Below are 21,924 nucleotides of genomic sequence, written 5' to 3'. Positions count from 1 at the left end.
CGATGAACGGTATGAACCGAAACACTTATTCGTGCACCAGCATTCTGCTCTTTCGGCAGGGATGCCACAGGTCACCATCTATCCTACTTTACAAAACAGGCAAGTAGTGGACGTGCAGCCATTTAGCACCGAGTTTCACTGTTCTACCTCATTCCGTAGATGTTCACGACAGTAGCACGTGAGATTCGACTAGCTTCACCGTTTTCGAGATACTCGTTCAAGGACTCTGCATAATAATAGTCTGCACTTTGTCAAAATCGCTTATCTCAATAGTTTCCCCATTTGCAGGCGATACTTTCACTAGGGTAATCCCTCGTTCGTGTCTGCTCCTCCTGCATACTTTTGCTACCGCGTCACGTGCTCGCAACACCAGGCAGCATCCAATGTCGCCTTGGGCAGTGGTCATAATGCGTTGACTGACAAGTGTATGTCCTGCTTGGACTCTTATTACACTACATACATTTCGACCGAGTTGGGAAGACATACTTTCTTATGGTAAGAGTAATACTGTTGCACAGAAATAATGTTGTTGTTGTTGTGGTCTTCAGTCCTGAGACTGGTTTGATGCAGCTCTCCATGCTACTCTATCCTGTGCAAGCTTTTTCATCTCCCAGTACCTACTGCAACCTACATCCTTCTGAATCTGCTTAGTGTATTCGTCTCTTGGTCTCCCTCTACGATTTTTACCCTCCACGCTGCCCTCCAATACTAAATTGGTGATCCCTTGATGCCTCAGAACATGTCCTACCAACCGATCCCTTCTTCTGGTCAAGTTGTGCCACAAACTTCTCTTCTCCCCAATCCTATTCAATACTTCCTCATTAGTTATGTGATCTACCCATCTAATCTTCAGCATTCTTCTGTAGCACCACATTTCGAAAGCTTCTATTCTCTTCTTGTCCAAACTATTTATCGTCCATGTTTCACTTCCATACATGGCTACACTCCATACGAATACTTTCAGAAATGACTTCCTGGATGTTAACAAATTTCTCTTCTTCAGAAACGCTTTCCTTGCCATTGCCAGCCTACATTTTATATCCTCTCTACTTCGACCATCATCAGTTATTTTGCTCCCCTAATAGCAAAACTCCTTTACTACTTTAAGTGCCTCATTTCCTAATCTAATTCCCTCAGCATCACCCGACTTAATTAGACTACATTCCATTATCCTTGTTTTGCTTTTGTTGATGTTCATCTTATATCCTCCATTCAAGACACTGTCCATTCCATTCAACTGCTCTTGCAAGTCCTTTGCTGTCTCTGACAGAATTACAATGTCATCGGCGAACCTCAAAGTTTTTATTTCTTCTCCATGAATTTTAATACCTACTCCGAATTTTTCTTTTGTTTCCTTTACTGCTTGCTCAATATACAGATTGAACAACATCGGAGAGAGGCTACAACCCTGTCTTACTCCCTTCCCAACCACTGCTTCCCTTTCATGTCCCTCGACTCTTATAACTGCCATCTGGTTTCTGTACAAATTGTAAATAGCCTTTCGCTCCCTGTATTTTACCCCTGCCACCTTTAGAATTTGAAAGAGAGTATTCCAGTCAACATTGTCAAAAGCTTTCTCTAAGTCTACAAATGCTAGAAATGTAGGTTTGCCTTTCCTTAATCTTTCTTCTAAGATAAGTCATAAGGTCAGTATTGCCTCACGTGTTCCAGTGTTTCTACGGAATCCAAACTGATCTTCCCCGAGGTTGGCTTCTACTAGGTTTTCCATTCGTCTGTAAAGAATTCGTGTTAGTATTTTGCAGCTGTGACTTATTAAGCTGATAGTTCGGTAATTTTCACATCTGTCAACACCTGCTTTCTTTGGGATTGGAATTATTATATTCTTCTTGAAGTCTGAGGGTATTTCGCCTGTTTCATACATCTTGCTCACCAGATGGTAGAGTTTTGTCAGGACTGGCTCTCCCACGGCCGTCAGTAGTTCCAATGGAATATTGTCTACTCCGGGGGCCTTGTTTCGACTCAGGTCTTTCAGTGCTCTGTCAAACTCTTCACGCAGTATCATATCTCCCATTTCATCTTCATCTACATCCTCTTCCATTTCCATAATATTGTCCTCAAGTACATCGCCCTTGTATAGACCCTCTATATACTCCTTCCACCTTTCTGCTTTCCCTTCTTTGCTTAGAACTGGGTTTCCATCTGAGCTCTTGATATTCATACTAGTCGTTCTCTTATCTCCAAAGGTCTCTTTAATTTTCCTGTAGGCGGTATCTATCTTACCCCTAGTGAGATAGGCCTCTACATCCTTACATTTGTCCTCTAGCCATCCCTGCTTAGCCATTTTGCACTTCCTGTCGATCTCATTTTTGAGACGTTTGTATTCCTTTTTGCCTGTTTCACTTACTGCATTTTTATATTTTCTCCTTTCATCAATTAAATTCAATATTTCTTCTGTTACCCAAGGATTTCTACTAGCCCTCGTCTTTTTACCTACTTGATCCTCAGCTGCCTTCACTACTTCATCCCTCAAAGCTACCCATTCTTCTTCTACTGTATTTATTTCCCACATTCCTGTCAATTGCTCCCTTATGCTCTCCCTGAATCTCTGTACAACCTCTGGTTCTTTTAGTTTATCCAGGTCCCATCTCCTTAAATTCCCACCTTTTTGCAGTTTCTTCATTTTTAATCTACAGGTCATAACCAATAGATTGTGGTCAGAGTCCACATCTGCCCCTGGAAATGTCTTACAATTTAAAACCTGGTTCCTAAATCTCTGTCTTACCATTATATAATCTATCTGAAACCTTTTAGTATCTCCAGGGTTCTTCCATGTATACAACCTTCTTTCATGATTCTTAAACCAAGTGTTAGTTATGATTATGTTGTGCTCTGTGCAAAATTCGACCAGGCGGCTTCCTCTTTCATTTCTGTCCCCCAATCCATATTCACCTACTATGTTTCCTTCTCTCCCTTTTCCTACACTCGAATTCCAGTCACCCATGACTATTAAATTTTCGTCTCCCTTCACAATCTGAATAATTTCTTTTATTTCATCATACATTTTTTCAATTTCTTCGTCATCTGCAGAGCTAGTTGGCATATAAACTTGTACTACTGTAGTAGGCGTGGGCTTCGTATCTATCTTGGCCACAATAATGCGTTCACTATGCTGTTTGTAGTAGCTTACCCGCATTCCTATTTTCCTATTCATTATTAAACCTACTCCTGCATTACCCCTATTCGATTTTGTGTTTATAACCCTGTAGTCACCTGACCAGAAGTCTTGTTCCTTCTGCCACCGAACTTCACTAATTCCCACTATATCTAACTTCAACCTATCCATTTCCCTTTTTAAATTTTCTAACCTACCTGCCCGATTAAGGGATCTGACATTCCACGCTCCGATCCGCAGAATGCCAGTTTTCTTTCTCCTGATAACGACATCCTCTTGAGTAGTCCCCGCCCGGAGATCCGAATGGGGGACTATTTTACCTCCGGAATATTTTACCCAAGAGGACGCCATCATCATGTAATCATACAGTAAAGCTGCATGCCCTCGGGAAAAATTACGGCTGTAGTTTCCCCTTGCTTTCAGCCGTTCGCAGTACCAGCACAGCAAGGCCGTTTTGGTTATTGTTACAAGGCCAGATCAGTCAATCATCCAGACTGTTGCCCTTGCAACTACTGAAAAGGCTGCTGCCCCTCTTCAGGAACCACACGTTTGTCTGGCCTCTCAACAGATACCCCTCCGTTGTGGTTGCACCTACGGTACGGCTATCTGTATCGCTGAGGCACGCAAGCCTCCCCACCAACGGCAAGGTCCATGGTTCATGGGGGGAGGTTTAATACGGATAACTAATAAGAAGGGAATATGCGGTGGAGAATGTATGATGAAAGAAAAATTTAAGGCTTTCTCTATTACTCGCTACAACTTTCAGTTTGCAAACTAAAAGATTGTGAATCAAACTGTAACTCTTTTAGTTATTTCTGTTGAAAATGAATAAATACTACGATATTTATTGGCAGTTTTCGTTGTTTTTAAATCATTAGAGCCTTCGTGAACTCCAGGTACGTACAAGCAATAAATTATTTACTGTTATGTATTGTGACTGTGACTGAACCAGTTATGAAATGGACATAATGTTATCGCTTGGAACGATGTAATAAATTCTTATTTATGGACGATGGTTTGTGGCCTTGTAGGCTGAGTGGTGCTGGTAGTAGAATTAAAAGTGTTCTGCACAATGAATTCACACAGCTAAGTGGATCTGCAACGTTAAGAGATTGTAAGCACAACAACCCAACAACAAGTTAAAACACAATTCATTAATTCATTTACTCATTGTTTCTGTAGATTTAATGAAACAGGGGAACTTTAAGGGATGTAGAATGAAACAAGGTAGTTAGCCATCTAAATTAATTTTGTGCATTACTAAGAAGGTTGCTAGTTTGAAGAAAGCTACTGTCTCAGTTTTATCATGCAGCAACTGTTGATCTGCCACAAATCCTTCTAAAATCAGTGTGTGTGTGTGTGTGTGTGTGTGTGTGTGTGTGTGTGTGTGTGTGTGTGTGTTTTTGGGATCTCCTCTGAAACCCCTTGATCGATTTCAACCAAATTTGGCATAGAAACATCAGGTATCCAGAGTATCAGCACTGTAGAGTTTATAACCTCCTACCTCCAATAAGAATGGAAATATTGGCAAAAACGTGTTTTTCCAACTCTTGGCATATAGACTGCCTTGCAACTCAGTCCTGTTGTTTGTGAACGGTATCAACCTGCCAAATCAAAGTGCTTTGTAGGGCAGCCGACATGTCAGGGGCAAGAAATGATTTTTCTGGACCCTGAAATGTAGGCTGCTCTACATGAAGGTGTGTTGCATTGAAATAGTATCAGCTTACTTTATGGGCCCATTTCGCAAGGCAGTCTGTATGTCAAGGGCAAAAAAATGATTTTTGAGCCCCCAATTTGTAGCCAGCCCTGCAGGACAAGCATGGTGTGGGAATTGTGTTCGCTTGCTTTATTTAACTGTACTGGTGGTGCTACATGTGCCAAATAGCATGGCTGGGGACAGGTTGAGGTGGACAGAGGAGGGGATGGGCATAGTGAGAAGAATAGGAAATAGCCAGAGAGAGGGGAGTAGGGGGAGATGGATGAGACAGGTGATATGGACATGAAAAGTGTGATGAGCAGGAGGATATGGTCAGAGGGAGGGGGAGTAAGTTATGGTCAGAGAGAGGGGGTAGAGGAAATGTGCAAATGCATGGGGAGTATGAGATGTTTTCAATATGTCTATCAAATGCATTCATGGGCGAAGCCACAGAAAAAGTTACTACATTAAAATTTATTTGATTTCATTCTTGTTTTTCAAAGAAAATATTTTTACATCATTAAAGTGTGAGTGCTGTTTATAGTACATCAAGATCTGTCATACACCTTTATAAGAAAAGCTGGCGCTTGTCTTACAACTAACACAAACTTTAAAACCCTTAATTTAGATATTCACATAATTTATAGAAAGAGTGATTATCAGGACATGTTTTCAACTTTCTTTTGAAAAAGTAGGGATTCTCAATTCCTTGCTGTATGTTACACAAGAGCTTTTTGAATGTCTTACCACCAGAGTACATAACCCCTTTCTGAATCTTGTACAATGTGGCAAGTCTACATAAAAATTATTTTTGTGTCTTGTGATTGTTTGTATCACAGTTCAGTGTAAACTAATTCATCAAGCTGTTTAGGTCTTCATGTCAACACAATGGGAGATACTGCTAAGGGCATAACACACAGGAGATTCTTCATGAGTTTATACATGTTTTGACGACATTTTAATTTGTTATCCAGCTGGACCTCAAGGAATTTTACATACTGTGCTTCATTCAGTGTATGGTCTTAATGACTGCTTATGATTTTAAAGGGTGATTACTGCCTCTTTGAAAGTGCATATCTGAGTATCTGTGAGGTTAAGACTTAACTGTTAGCTGAGAACCATTTGTAGGCTTGTTCAACCGTCATCTGAACTGTGACTGTTAAGGTTGAGTGTGGAAACTTGTGTCATCAGCAGACATTACAGATTTTTGAACTGTCCTTTAAATTCATGGGCTGGTCATTTATGTAGGTTAGAAACGAGAATTTGCCCAGCAACGATTATGTTATGTTCTCCCATTCTGAGACTATTTTCAATTCCTGAATACAGTTTGTTAATGAGACTCCTCTGCATTCCAGTATGGAGGTAAGATTTCATCGATATAGGATGGATACCATACGATGTTAGTTTGCCAAGTAGAATTTATGATCCTATCAAGCTAGCACAAGGTTTCAAAATTCTACTTCAAACATCACTACAACCAGCAGGATTACTACATTTTAATAACCTGATGAATTTTGTAATATCCTTAGAGTATGTATATTTTAAACTGATGTCTGTTGCGGTGCATGCAAGCTCTGCACAAAAAACACTAACGTATCTATATTTGGCTGTTTAATACTGGTTCCAGTGTTTGCAGCCTCTGATAAGTAATAGTCATTGAATTTGGTGACCAACGGTTTGAAAGTATCACCATTTCCGTCATAGCTACACTGCTGGTCATTAAAATTGCTACACCACGAAGATGACGCGCTACAGACGCGAAATTTAACCGATAGGAAGAAGATGATGTGATATGCAAATGATTAGCTTTTCAGAGCATTCACACAAGGTAGGCGCCGGTGGCGACACCTACAACGTGCTGACATGAGGAAAGTTTCCAACCGATTTCTCATATACAGACAGCAGTTGATCATCGTTGCCTGGTGAAACGTTGTTGTGATGCCTCGTGTAAGCAGGAGAAATGCATACCATCACGTTTCCGACTTTGATGAAGGTCGGATTGTAGCCTATCGCGATTGCGGTTTATTGTATCGCGACATCGCTGCTCGCGTTGGTCGAGATCCAATGATTGTTAGCAGAATATGGAATCGTTGGGTTCAGGAGGGTAATACGGAACGCCGTGCTGGATCCCAACGGCCTCGTATCTCTAGCAGTCGAGATGACAGGCATCTTATCCGCATGGCTGTAACGGATCGTACAGCCACGTCTCGATCCCTGAGTCAACAGATGGGGACGTTTGCAAGACAACAACCATCTGCACGAACAGTTCGACGACGTTTGCAGCATCACGGACTATGAGCCTGGCGACCATGGCTGCGGTTACCCTTGACGCTGCATCACAGACAGGAGCACCTGCGATGGTGTACACAACGACGAACCTGGGTGCACGAATGGCAAAACGTCATTTTTTAGGATGAATCCAGGTTCTGTTTACAGCATCATGATGGTCGCATCCGTGTTTGGCGACATCGCGGTGAACGCACATCAGAAGCGTGTATTTGTCATCGCCATACTGGCGTATGACCCGGCGTGATGGTATGAGGTGCCATTGGTTACACGTCTCCGTCACCTCTTGTTCGCATTGACGGCACTTTGAACAGTGGACGTTACATTTCAGATGTGTTACGACCCATGGCTCTACCCTTCATTCGATCCCTGCGAAACCCTACATTTCAGCAGGATAATGCATGACAGCATGTTGCAGGTCCTGTACGGGCCTTTCTGGATACAGAAAATGTTCGACTGCTGCCCTGGCCAGCACATTCTCCAGATCTCTCACCAACTGAAAGCGTGTGGTCAATGAAGGCCGAGCAACTGGCTCGTCACAATACGCCAGTCACTACTCTTGATGAACTGTGGTATCGTGTTGAAGCTGCATGGGTAGCTTGCTGTATCTGTACACGCCATCCAAGCTCTGTTTGACTCAATGCCCAGGCGTATCAAGGCCGTTGGTGGTTGTTCTGGGTACTGATTTCTCAGGATCTATGCACCCAATTTGCGTGAAAATGTAATCACATGTCAGTTCTAGTATAATATATTTGTCCAATGAATACCCGTTTATCACCTGCATTTCTTCTTTGTGTAGCAATTTTAATGGCCAGTAGTGTATTTTCTGGAGGATTAATTTCATTTAGATTAAAGGTTTTGTTTGTTATTTCTTTAATAGTGTTCCAAATAGTTTTTATGTTATTCTTAGAAAGTTTTATTTTTTGAGCACAACAAAAGAGTTTTACTTTTTTAATGGCAGCAGAGGGTTGGACAATACTGGTAGTAATGGAGGGCAAAGGTTGACTACTTCTTGTTCTATAAATTATGTAGAATAAAGACAGTAGATGATTAGGCAGAATAACGATTATTAATCTAAGGATGCCACCACGCCTAGAGAACGATATGAGTTTAGAGATACCTCGTGTACTAGTATTCTTATGCTGCTGAACTTACTTAAGAAGACATATTCGTTCTGTGATCACAGTACACGCTGTATCGCTGTCAGAAACCAAACTCACTGATTGGAGGGATTACAGTGCGGTGACAAAAGTCATTGGATAGCAATGTGCGCATATACAGAAGGCAGTAGTATCGCGTACGCAAGATATATAAGGGTATTGTATTGGCGGAGCTGTCGTTTGTACTCAGGTGATTCATGTGAAAAGTTTTCCGACTTCATTGTGGCAGCACGCCGGGAATTAAGACATTTTGAACGTGGAATGGTAGTTGGAGCTAAATGCATGAGACATTTCTTTTCTGAAATCGTTGGGGAATTCAATATTCCGAGATCCACATTGTCAAGAATGTGCCGAGAATACCAAAGTTCAGACATTTCCTGTCACCACGGACATGCCAGTGACCGACGGTCTTCACTTAACGGCCGAGAGCAGCGTCGTTTGCGTAAAGATGTCATTGCTAACAGACAAGCAACGCTGAGTGAAATAACCGTAGAAATCAATGTGGGACGTACGACGAACATATCCCTTTGGGCTGAGAGGCGAAATTCGGCGTTAATGGGCTACGGCAGCAGACGACCGACGGTAGTGCTTTTGTAACAGCACGGCTTCGGTTGCAGAGGCTCTCCTGGGCTCGTGACCATACCAGTTGGACCCTAGATGGCTGGAAAGCCGTCACCTTGTCAGATGAGTCCATATTTCGTTTAGTAAGAGCTGTGGGTTCGAGCGTAGCGTAGATCCCACGGAGCCGTGGGACCAAGTTGTCAACAAGGCAATGTGCAAGCTTATGGGCTGTGTTTGCACAGAACGGACTGGGGCCCCTCTGATCTAGCGGAACCGATCACTGACGGGAAATGGTTATGTTCGGCTACTTGGAGACCGCGCCACAATTGTTCGCCATTGGACTGAAGAACATTGTGGACGTTTGATTTGGCCACCCAGCTCGCCCGACATGAAGCCCATCGAAACATTTATGGGATGTAATCGAAGGACCAGTTCATGCACAAAATCCTGCACCGGTAACACTTATGCAATTATGGACGGCTGTAAAGGCAGTATGCCTCAATGTTTCTGCAGGGGATTTCCAACGAGTTGTTGAGTCCATGTTACGTCTAGTTGCTGCACTGCACCGGGCAAAAGGAAGTCCGACGCGATATTAGGAGGTATGCCAAGACTTCTGTCACCTACTGTAGGCTTTATTCAAACTCAATAATCATGTAATGTTCTCACTGCTTCTGAGCCGCGCACGGCTTGCGTTTATCCCATTTATTGTTTGTCATCTTCTATTACGGTACTGCCGCCTCGTTTTCTTATTCCACTAACTGGCGTCATTAACTTCCTGCCTTACTTGCCCGTGAGTGGCAGCAGCAGCGCGTATCGATAAGTGCACTGTCGTACCATCTCTGGAGCGACCGATAGTATTTCCGGGTCGTCGTGTGTCTGGCAGTCGTTTGGAGACGGACTAGCAGTGCAATCGGGACGCAGCAGCAGTGAAGTCGGGGACGGAGCGCTGGTGAGGCACCGACAGCCAGTGGTCGCCGACCGCTCGCGACACACGTGAACTGTCCGACGGAGGGAGATTTGAGCGGGACGACCGTTGGTTGGTTGGTCGTTCGGTTGGTCGTCTCATCGGCCGACGTATATTTGGTCTTTTCATTGTTTCCGGGCCTGGGCAGTTGATCGGTTGGCGTGGAGCAGCGAGGAACCCTCCATGGCGTGTGTCTGGCAGGCGGCGCTGGCGGGGTCCACGCGCGGTCGGAGTGTGAGGGGCTCTTCCCATTGCTACGAGGCCCGTTGCTCACCGATCCCCGACACGAAAGTTAAGTCTTTACTTAATCTACCAGCCAGCCCCAACTGTTCACATAGTTTCGTTTGAATTTCGTTGTGGGCTGTTGGGACATCCTGTCGCTTGGTCCGTTGATTCTCGGTTGGTTGGGTTGTCGTCGGATCGTGAATGCTTGGCCCGACTGCCTGTCTCACCTAAGCGAGCGTTAGTGTTTGAATTCCAGGCCGACCCTTGAACATCTGAGCGCCCTTAGATGTACTGCCTTTTTTATTTGTTAATGTTGTTTGTACTTGTATTTCTTCTAGCCGAGTTTTTTAAATTGAGGTTGTTTTGCCCTTAAGGCGTAACATTCTTTAGGCATTCAGCCTAATCTAAAGAACTGTTTCACGTAAGACTTTTGGCATTTTAAAGGTTTTAATGTTGTTGAATTTTAAGTGTTAGGCCTTCAGCCGATTTGAATTTAACTTGTTTGCTCTTGAGGTGTCTGATTCTTTGGGCCTTCAGCCTAAATAAAGAACTGTGTAAGATAAGGCTTGCCTTTTAAATTTCTGATTATGCTTGCGTTTTAAGTTATTGGGCTTCAGCCGTTTTTAAATTAAAGTGGCTTTCAGCCGATAATTAAGTCCCAAAGATTGAAGCTGTGCGTTTTAAAATTTTTTTTTGGGGCTCTTTTAGTGTTTGATCAAATAATAAAGTTGTATGTTCGAGTGTGACAGCCCCTTATTTTGGCCCCTTTCCACAATTTAAACTACCTGTCCTGTCCTGCGGGTTAAGCGGGGCGTCTCAGTTTCTTTCTTAATTTTATTGGAGTTTTTGTAGTAGGAAAATGTCGGGTGCAAGTGTAATTGTGAAAACTCGATCGTTTGTCAAAGTCAGTACGTAAAAATTATCAACATGACTGCGGAATCCCTGTTACACAAAACAGTGGTCGCAGTTTGTTTTTCTGCTTTCGCAATTCTGGGCTCTTTCATTTAATTCCCACGCCCCACAAACAGTTGACAGATGAGCAACGAAAAGAGAAGTAAGACACGATTAACGGCATTTTTTTTTTTTTTTTTTTTGCCAGCACGAGAGGCATTTTGGCGGATACTGGCGATGCAAGCTTTCGGTGTGACACTTTTACAGTCGTACTCCGTGATGAACGTTTGATTTTTTTCCCCAATTCTCGGTAGATAGGATCAGTGAAATTGAGTTTTAAATGTGCTGTGTGATTCAGTGTAGAGGGACCAGCCGTTAATCATGAAAATGCACCACCATGTTGGCTTCGATGAAAACTGTGTGTACTTAAGAGTATTCTAGAGAGGAGTCGGAGCCTAGCCATGAAACAGTTCGGACGTGTGTAGCAGTAGTTCCGATGGAAATAAGTTGCCGGATCTAGCAGTGTTTCATACATCAAAAGCGTTGTAAGGTGACGGCATAATTATTCCGATGGGTATGTAGAAATTTCGGAATTTTTAAGTGAATTTTGTGACGAGAAAAGACATAAATTCCCCGTGGCGTATTGAGCAGGTCAGTGACTAAAAACTGACTGCATTAGGTACCGACAGACTTAATATTTGGCTAGCATTCTCAATCAAAAACAATCCGTATTTTTGTAGCTATTACGTTTTCGAGAAATGCAACACCATAAACTTGCTAACGTGAGTGAAAGGTATTGTGAGTGACTGTGTTAAGACTAGCACGGGGTTGGCAGTGATACTTGTTCACCTAAGTTTCAGAATATATTAATTAAGGACAAAATTTCCAACCTTTCATTTCGTGTGAAAACTTTCTCCCGAAACTTAGATTACTGACTTTGATTGCAACCTGGATCACGTCGAAGTACAGTAGGTTTCTCTCGGATTCCCTACTGATGATCTGCTGAGACAATGTTCACAGGTAGGTGCAGGTTCGTCGTAAAGGGACGGAAGGAACCGCGCTGCCGCAATGCGTCCAAAAACCTACCAACAAACTGTCGGGTCCCTGATGGACAGAATCAGTGATGTATTTCGTTCCAAAGATGGATAAAAAAGCTATTAAGCAGGTGCTTGCAGTGTTTTGCCTCATCAGTGTACTTCGCAAGTATCACATGAACTAACAATAAAGCTGGTAATGAACTGCCACCAGTTACAGGTCTGACCTCAGCCAACAAAAAATGTCCAAATGTGTGTGACTTCCTAAGGGACCAAATGCTGAGGTCATCGGTCCCTAGACTTACACACTACTTAAACTAACTTGTGCTAAGAACAACACACACACCCATGCCCGTTGGAGGACTCGAACCTCCGGCGGGAGCTCAGCCAACACCCGTCACGATCTACAAGCGTACGTTACACCTATTTGTATCTTTTCAACAGACTGCGATGTCAAACATGTCCCTTTACTTAATATTCATAACTTAGTTGCACTGATTCTCCACATCTGTACCTCAGGCATAAAATCATTCGAAATCCGTCTTGTAATAACTTTGCAATTGTTCTGCCTGCTACAAAACCTATTTTTATGGAAGGACTATTTGTTTGTTCCACCCTCCATGGCCCCCCCAACGATCTAACGCACCAATAGGATAGAATTTGGCACGACATTCGTCAGGTGGACATACAACATTTCTGTCAATCAATGCCAAGCCGAATAACCGCTTTAATAAGGGCCAGAGGTCGATCGGGGGCATTATTCACTTGTTCAGTTTGTGCTGCTCTTACTCTTGACTAATCGTAAATCTTCCATTTTGTCCGCAGATGTATATCAAATCTACTCATTTCCGTCCCATTCGGATAATTTTTTCGTGGTGCATTGTTTTATTTTGTCTTAGAGCGTATTACATGAAATTGGACCGAAAATACTAATCCGTTAATATTTGTTCTTGTCTACCACAAACAACTACATTTAGAGCCCTAATATCTACTGCAAACCATAATGCTCTGCGATTTAAAAGATTCTGACGATCGATTAGCTCTGAACACCTCAGTTTGTAGCCTCAGCGAAAACAAACACGTAAGGCAGGCACACACAAGAAGACTGGTACCGTCCCTCAAAGTGAAATTTGATGGTATAATGGGTGGACAATGATAGAACCTTCGTCCTCCGAAATACGACACCGGCGTCTCGGCTGACCAGTGCACCGCATCCGTCGGTCTAACAAGAGCGGCATTACTACAATTGTCCCTGCGGTTCCTACATTTCAAATAGACGCCACCAGCTGATATCCTCTGATATCGATACGATGTATTGCAGCTGAGATAAATGAAACAAACGTAGAGCTTTACTAATTATTTTTAACTTGCTGTCGAAAGAATCTGCGCATCCATTCGAAAATGTTGTCGAACCATTCGTCTTTGTGCCACGCTTAATCAGTTGATTTATCCGATTAAGTCTTCTCTACCAGCCGAGAAAGGCGCGCGAAGAATACTACTCTACCATTGGTCAGTTTACTCAACAGCCAATAGCAAAACAACATCCTCCCGCGTCAGTCCACGCTTCTCATCAATAACCAATCCCAAAATAGTAAACATAACGACTGCACTTTTTACCGACGTAATTATCTAATATGCTGAAGTTTTGTTTATGCACAAAGTTATTTACTATTGTTATTTATATCTGAATTAACTTTCCTTTTACCATAAACTAACTTTACAAATCTATTCTACAAAAATCCCTTTTGTCCACATCCATACTTCTTCGAAATGTTCCCACACTAAATCCCACTACATAACTCGTTAAACAGTTATCTTCATATTAACCTTAAACCACACTCATGCATCATTCATACTGCTAAAACACATTTATAACATTTTACATACACAAAAAGACATAACAACACTTTATGAAAATACTAGAACAGTTTATGAAAAACATTCTATTACTTTAGTGCACTCTAGTTTATTGATGTCAGCTAGATCGGAATATTGCGCGGAATCGGCGGCGACGAGTGATAATGTGTACCGGACCGAGACTCGAACCTGGGTTCTGCTGCTTACTTGGCAGCTGCGTTAACCATTGCGCCACCCGGACACAGTGTTTATCGCAACTGCACGCTGACACCCCTCTTACAAGGGGAGGCCGCCAATTGTGAAATTCAGATTCGATTCATACTGCGCATAATAAAAGCTCATGGCCAGAGGTGTAATGTGGCAAAGCATCAAGATGCACTTCTGAGCCGTTGTCGAGAAAATCGACAGTTAAAAGAAACCGCTGCTATGAAATACTCTCTACGAATAATAATTTACTACAGCGTCGTGGCGCAGCGGTAAGCGCTCGGGTTCGTAATCCGAAGGTCGCCAGATCGAATCTCGTGCCATGCAATTTTTTTATTATTAGTTTTTTGTTATATATATATATATATTTGAATTACAATATGAATTCAAAATATCCACGGGTGTACTGCCTGTCTACAGTGTCCAACTGGGAATCCCTGTTGGACACTGTAGACCGGCAGTACACCCGTGGATATTTTGACTATCAAATACGCCGGGAGAAACTCAACAATCACACAATATGAATTGCTTATGCATGTTGGTGAAGGCGGATCGCTCTCCAATTGTACCGCCTCCATTTTTCCGTTTGTTTAACAGGGTGTGCCAAAGCTCTCACGTCCGCACCGATTTTCGACGATGTTATAAGTTGCGCTATGGACCGCATCTACCTTCTTTCGAAGTTAGCAGGCAACTACGCTGTTACGCAGCGGCTCGTTTCGGCCCATTCAACATCTGTCCTTCAAGTGTAACGAGCGAGTAACGGAGTTTATATTTCATATCTGCCACAGCAAATTTGTGTTCGTGGGGTCTCTATTCTAATTCGAACGTTTGACTTACGCTACACGTATTCGTTTCGGAATATCGTTTTTACGTCTTCCGTTAACTATACGTGGTTAACATTATGAGGACAATTAATAACATTTATGAAATACAACTTCGTTTGCGGAAAACATAATGATGTTCGAAGTCGCCAGTTTTTCCACGACAAACCACTTTCAACAACTTATTATATGCATAATTGTTGCAACAGATTGCCGGGAATTATATATATATATATATATATATATAATGTGTGTGTGTGTGTGTGTGTGTGTGTGTGTGTGTATATATACACACATTCGAATTACAAAAAAACAAATACAAAAAAAAGGTTGCATGGCGCGAGATTCGATCCGGCGACCTTCGGATTACGAACCCGAGCGCTTACCGCTGCGCTACGACTCTGCATAAAATTATTAATCGTAGAGAGTATTTCACCGCAGCGGTTTCTTTTAACTGTCGATTTTCCCGACAACGGCTGAGAAGTGCATCTTGGTGCTTTGCCACATTACACCTCTGGCCATGAGCTTTTATTACGCGCAGTATGAATCGAATCTGAATTTCACAATTGGCGGCCTCCCCTTGTTAGCCGACCCACACTCCGAGCTAGCGACATCTACTCGCAGTCCTTGGTGGGAGCGTTGGTCGGTCGAGAGCGTGCCGAGATAGCGCGCCCAGTTGTGATTAACACCGTGTCCGGATGGTGCACTGGTTAACGTAACTGTCACGCAAGCTAGAGGTCCTTGTTTGGAGTCCCGGCCCGGCACGCATTTTCACTCGTCGCTGCTGATTCCGCGTAATGTTCCAATGCATCTGACGTCAATAAACGCTTTCCTTTCCTCTCTCCCTCTTCTGCCTTCAGTTTACATGTAATATATGATAGCTGCAGATTCCGCGTAGTGTCTGTTCTTTCGGACATGTTCACCATCTGTATATGTGCATATCGCTACGTCACGACTTTTATCACCTAAGTGTACTCATTTGTTCCAGCCAGAGAAATCCGCAGTGGCAGAACACTGTCTTAATGAGGGTCATAAGATGTTTTATGATGAGACGCAAATGATCGCTCCTTCTTCCCGCTGCTGAGAGCGTTTTCTAAAGGAATATATTGAAATACGATCATCTATTAATATCATTAATAGGAAGAGGGGTTTCTCTTTAAGTGGAACGTGGTATTTGAATTTAATATATTAAAGAACAAAGGTTTTTATTTACACTAGAGCAGTGGTTCCCAACAGGTGGTCCGCGGACCGCCAGGGGTCCGCGATGTATGCCACAGGGGTCCGCAAGATGCTATTAGAATAAAAAAATATGTGAAATATATTTCGTATTATAACAGATTTTTTGTTTTGGCCGCTTCCTGCATGAGCAGAGCTTTAGCGAAAGCTAACTTCTGCGACTAGCGTCTTCCTAGAGCTAACTGACACTAGCACATTCTAGTGCAAAACTAGAATTAGATGCAAATAGTTCTGCTGTATGCCGTTAGATTACGCGCGCTGCCTCTTTGCAGCTGACAACTGACAGTCACATTACACAGAAACTCACATTTCACACGACCATCGGCCATTGTTAATTTATTTCCAGTGCTTTCACAGACCGTATTGTTTACATATTCAATATTCTGTATTAAAACAGTAGTGTTTGTAAAGCATTGTTTTTTGGGGAAGCTACAGTTCGCACAGTTAAAAATAGACCGTTGGTTAAAAAGTGGTTCGTTAAAACGAGAAAGGCCTACCGATGAAGAGGAAGGTAATGCATTTGTTATACTAAATACCCAGATTCGAAGACAAAGATTTTGAGCAATAATCAAAAATTTAACAATAGCAATGATGGCTAAATTGAAAAAGTTTTAAGCTCAATATTTTTTCAATAATGAATATGTCAATGTTTTTTCTAAGTACCAAAAATAGATACCGTATAAAAAGACTCTTAATTTGGCTTTTTAGGTACTTGATACTGTGATATGACAAGGTACCAATCATGCTCGAAGAGGGGGTCCTCGAGAAAATTTTTTGGGAACCCCTGCACTGGAGGATTCTGTTAATTAGTGAATAAACTTGTAGTATCTGGGATTCAGTCATAAAAAATTTTTTGAAGGCCATCATCTTTACGCCAGTGACTGATATAAGTTTTTATTACACTATTGCAATTTCGACCTTAGGCCATTATCAAGTGATATTATGGCTTTAAGCCATGTCAACATAATGTAAGCTGACACATTTGTATGTCGTATTTAACAGTATTGACAACGACATACAAATGTGTCAGCTTACATTATGTTGACATGGCTTAAAGCCATAATATCACTTGATAATGGCCTAAGGTCGACATTGCAATAGTGCAATAAAAATTTATAACAGTCACTGGCGTAAAGATGATGTCCTTCAAAAAATCTTTTAATTAGTGTCCGTTAGCGATATATCTTTTTGCCTGTTTTTTCGACCTTGTCCGCTACAAGCTTACTGCGCTTGAGGGCAGCAGTGGTGAGGCAGCCGTGATGTATAAAAGAGCCGCCGATTCTGTTCGAAGGTCAGTTCCGGTAAGATGGTGCATCAACACACTCACATGAAGACGACAGCCAGTTGGTCCGTTGAAATACGATTGCACGTGTCAAGACGATTGCACTATCCGGCTAGATACCCGAGAAGAGTATTATCAGTTATTACACTGGAAAAGTCTGTGTAATCACACATGATGGGTTCTTCTTTGCCGGCCAACCATCCTCTTCCCATGCCCATATTTTAATTCAAAGACTGTGTGTGTACTAGCAGTTTGAGCGCAACGTCAGAACGAGTGCAGAACACGTTGCAACTTGAGTGATAACGGACCGAGTTGCATGAATCAACAGGTAGGTCCTTTGTAACACTAGATCACGCGCAACTCTTACTCTGTCACTTACGGCTCCAGAGAGTTCTTTTCCATAGAGACGTTGGCAGCTTTAGTCCGTTTCGGCTTTCTTGTAAAAATCGATGCATGAACATTAAACGACAAGATGTAAACGTTTACAAAATTTCCTCGTACGTGGTAATGTTGTTGTTAAATTGTTACTGATTTCGTCGTTTGGCCATCGCACGGACTCCCGTGTGGACGACGTAGTAACAAGCATCGCTGGTTTAGAGGACCAACTGAAAGAGTTAGGAACAAGTAAGGAGCCATCGCCCGATGGAATTCGAATTCGGTTTCACAAAGAGTACTTTACAGCACTGGCCCCTTACTTAGCTTGCATCTATCGCGAATCTCTCGCACAGTGCATAGTCCCAAGCGACTAGAAAAAAGGTCAAGTGACTTCTGTAGGTAAGAAGTATAACAGAACGGATCCACAAAATTATAAACTAATACCTGTAACATCGGTTTGCTGAAGAATCCTTGAGCGTGTTCTCAGTTCGGATACAATAAACTTTCTTGAGACCGAGAAGCTTCCGTTCACAAATCAGTGTGGTTTTAGAAAGTATCGTTCACGTAAAACTCAGCTTGCCCTTTTGGCATATGAGTTCTTGCGAACCGTGGGTGAAGGGCAACAAGCGGTTTCCATGTTCCTAGATTTTCATAAGGCACACTGTCGACTTTTAGTGAAGGAACGAGCTTACGGATTAGGTTCCCACGTAAGCGTGGACTTCTTAAGTAATAGAACCCAGTGTGTTGTCCTCAACAGCGAGTGTTTGTCAGAGACAAGGGTATCATCGGTAGTGCCCCGAGGAAGTGTGAGAGGAACGCTGTTGTTTTCTATATACGTAAATGATCTGGCAGACAGGGTAAGCAGCAGTGTGTGACTGGTGATGCTGTGGTGTATGGAAAGGTGTTGTCGCTGAGTGACTGTAGGATACAAGATGACTTTGACAAAATGTGTACTTGGTATGATGAATGGCAGATAGCTCTAAATGTAGAAAAATATAAGTTATGCACATAAATAGGAAAAGCAAACCCATAATGTTCGACCACAGCATTAGTCCTGTGCTGTTTCACGCAGACACGACGATTAATTAGTTAGGTATAACGTAAAGCAATATGAAATGTAGCGAATATATAAGAATTGAAGTAAGGAAGACAGATGGTTTTGGCGGGTGTTCTGTTTCCAGTCGACTGTCCCGCACATTTCTATTCCAACAGCCAATTGAAAACGACTCAATTGAGTCAATACTGGTTGTGCGAATAAATCTACAACATAACTAGCAACTGGAGCGTCAGATTTAAGTAAACGTGCCATAAACAGTTAAGTAAGAAGTCGAGAGCTTCGAGCAGTGGCAGCTCAACCATTGGCTCAAGTATGAGACGACACTTTGTAAAGTGCATAAAACGAAAATGAAGGCGAGTACTCACGCTGGAGGGCTGCTGGAAGGGGGCGGGCTGGTGCAGCTGCAGCTCGAGCTGCCGAAGGAAGGTGTCGTACTGCGACTGCGTCGGCTGCTGGAAGCCAGTTTGCTGGAAGCCAGGCTGCTGGAAGCTGCCCGCCAGCTGCGGCTGCGTTTGCGGCTGGTAGTAGAACTGCTGGCCTGCGGACAGAACAAAACAGTGGAGGTCTGAGCCATCTGTAGGAAAGCAGTCTTGTCGATACACTGTTGCTACTGAGTGAGTAGCAGTAATTATTGTATTACTGTGACACAACATAAATACGGTGTTTATTTTAACTTGAGTCAACTAAATATCTCGGAAACGACGCATCGTACGAAAAAAAAGGTCTACGTGAAAAAGCTAATGTTAGTATTAAGGGGACATTTGTCTGTGCTGCAACTGGCCATCTCCTAACCACCCATCTCCGTGCGTGGGGCCAACTTTGTATTTCCAAACGGGAACCCCTTACTTTTATTTCGTATTCGGTTTATACGCCAAATATACGTACGCTTTACGCAAACCATTGTTTCTCATTCGTGGTAGAAATCAAGTGTGCTAGTTTTTGCGATTAAGAACCGACGCATTTGATACTACATTTCATTTACGATGCAAGTGTAGAGCTTTGTGTTGTAATGGTTGATATTTATGTCCGCAATTTACTTTAGTGATGCAAATTTGACTGTACGGCACAATATGGTTAGCCGTTTCAATGTCCGGATGGAAACTACGTTTAGATTGGTCCAGGCACAACGACTTGGATGTAATAATTTTCTGTTCCCATCGGGATGCTCGATATTAGTCCCCTTGTCTCTTATCATTGGAGTAACATGTTGTTTTGTAGGGCGGGCAACCACAGCCAAACCTCGACATTTTTTCAAAAAAATTCCGCACTGTGTGTATGAAAGATTTTTATTCAATCTGCGACCGGTTTCGCACCACTTCTCGGTGCATCCTCAGACAATATACGCTATCCATAAAATAGTAACGTTGAACATTGACCAGTAGCCACTCCCCACCACTCACGTCCAATAGACCGTCATCTGGTGAAGATGGTAGTTAAAATTTAAAATTTTTTTAAATGATGGGAGCGGCCATGACCGTGAGGCAGCGGACACGGCCTGACTGGCCGCAACCCATGTATTGCCTGAGGATGCACCGATAAGTGGTGCGAAACCGGTCGCACATTTAATAAAATTCATTCATACAGCCAGTGCGGAATTTTTTTTTTTTTTTTGAAAACATGTCATTGGAGTGTTTGATTCCAGTGAGTCCCTTGCCTCTCACCACTGGGGTGCTTGATTCCGTACGAATATCCACGGCAGGTGCGCCTATCAGTATCTCTTCATGGACGTTTTACTTTATTACAATGGTTGTGGTTTGTATTCCACCGGTAGCCGCGTAGCGGCCAGCACAAGAGTAACGGCGTTTGGACTGAAACACACCGAAATCAGTCACCCTGATGGCGGGATTCGAGGCCGGCCATCGAGATCAAGCATTGCGGTAGTTTGGGGACTCACCACAATCAACCCCGCATGGAACAGAATACTACGTAACCATACAAGTAGTTTATTTGCCAGAAATGTCAGTCTAACCACGTTATTTCTAATGTACAATCACATTCACAACACTGAAGTAAAGTTTGAACATCAGCATCAACCTTTAGAACATAAAGGTTTACATTTACATCGTAAATGAAAATAATGTAGAACCAAATGCGTCGCTTCTTACTTACAATAACAGGCACACTAGATATCTGTCGATTACTGCGTCATATATGCTTGACATCGTCAATCTAGGGGGCGATCTAGAATAAAGCAGAAATAGAAGTACAACTTCAGACAGCCAAGATTGTATTGTATAGTCTTTATTAAGATGGTTGGTTTCAGCAAACTACATCTTCTTTTTCTTGTGCCTTTGTCCAACATTTTCGCAGGGTCGTCATGGTTATTGTCGGATGTGGCATGGCTAATTTAAGGGGTGGCCGGTTGCCCTTCCTGTCGCCATCCCGTTACGCCGATGATGATGATGGTGGTGGTGGTGATGGTGGTGGTGGTGGTGGTGATGATAATGATAATGATGAAAGGATGAGGACAACACAGACACCCAGTCCCCGGGCAGAGATAATCGTCAACCCGGCCGGGAATCGAACCCAGGACCCCGTGATCCAGAGGCAGCAACGCTAGCCACTAGGCCATGAGCTGCGGGCTTTCAGCAAACTACATTGCCATCATGGAATCTACAAAGCACAGATCAACGTCTTCCAGCACACTGGGATCTTTGCTTTACAGGTCTGGTGATAGCAACGTACTCGTAGTTTGCTGAAACCGGTCATCACAATAAAGGCTGTACAATAGCGATCTTGGCTGTTTGAAGTTGTGCTTCTGTTTCTGGACTACAGTTACATCTACCACGAATGGGAAACAATGGTTTCAGTAAACTACGCGTATTTTTGACGCAGGAACCAAATATGCAATAAAATGGGGGGTGGGGGGGGGGCGGGGGGATTCGCATTTGAAAGTACATAGTTGACCCCATCCACGCAGGAGGTGTGGTTAGGAGGTTGCCAGTTGTAGCACAGACATGTGTCCCCTTTACCAATTTTAACTTTCCGCCTAGAACGTTTTTTTCCGTACGATGTGTCGTTTTTGAGATATTTAGTTGTCTCGAGTTAATACCAGGACACTGTATAAAAGGTGCATCAAAGTCTTTGCATCAAATGTCAAGGAGTGACATATCACATCATGAGGAACAACTTTTGTTAGAGA

At 42.8% G+C, this 21,924-nt stretch overlaps 1 protein-coding gene across 1 annotated transcript in view; it reads right to left on the bottom strand.

Annotated features, from left to right (window-relative positions):
- Nucleotides 1–21,924, bottom strand: part of LOC124795760 (mucin-2) — a 111,361-nt gene that overhangs the window by 81,703 nt on the left and 7,734 nt on the right. Inside the window, exon 2 of the mRNA XM_047259843.1 lies at nt 19,148–19,320. Within this exon, the coding sequence (XP_047115799.1) occupies nt 19,148–19,320 (173 nt within the window). The remainder of the gene's footprint in view (nt 1–19,147; nt 19,321–21,924) is intronic.

This window comes from Schistocerca piceifrons, chromosome 4, assembly GCF_021461385.2.
Source record: "Schistocerca piceifrons isolate TAMUIC-IGC-003096 chromosome 4, iqSchPice1.1, whole genome shotgun sequence".
NCBI classification, from domain to species: domain Eukaryota; kingdom Metazoa; phylum Arthropoda; class Insecta; order Orthoptera; family Acrididae; genus Schistocerca; species Schistocerca piceifrons.
Note: the sequence above shows the minus strand (reverse complement) of the source record. Positions and strands in the feature narration are given on the sequence as shown.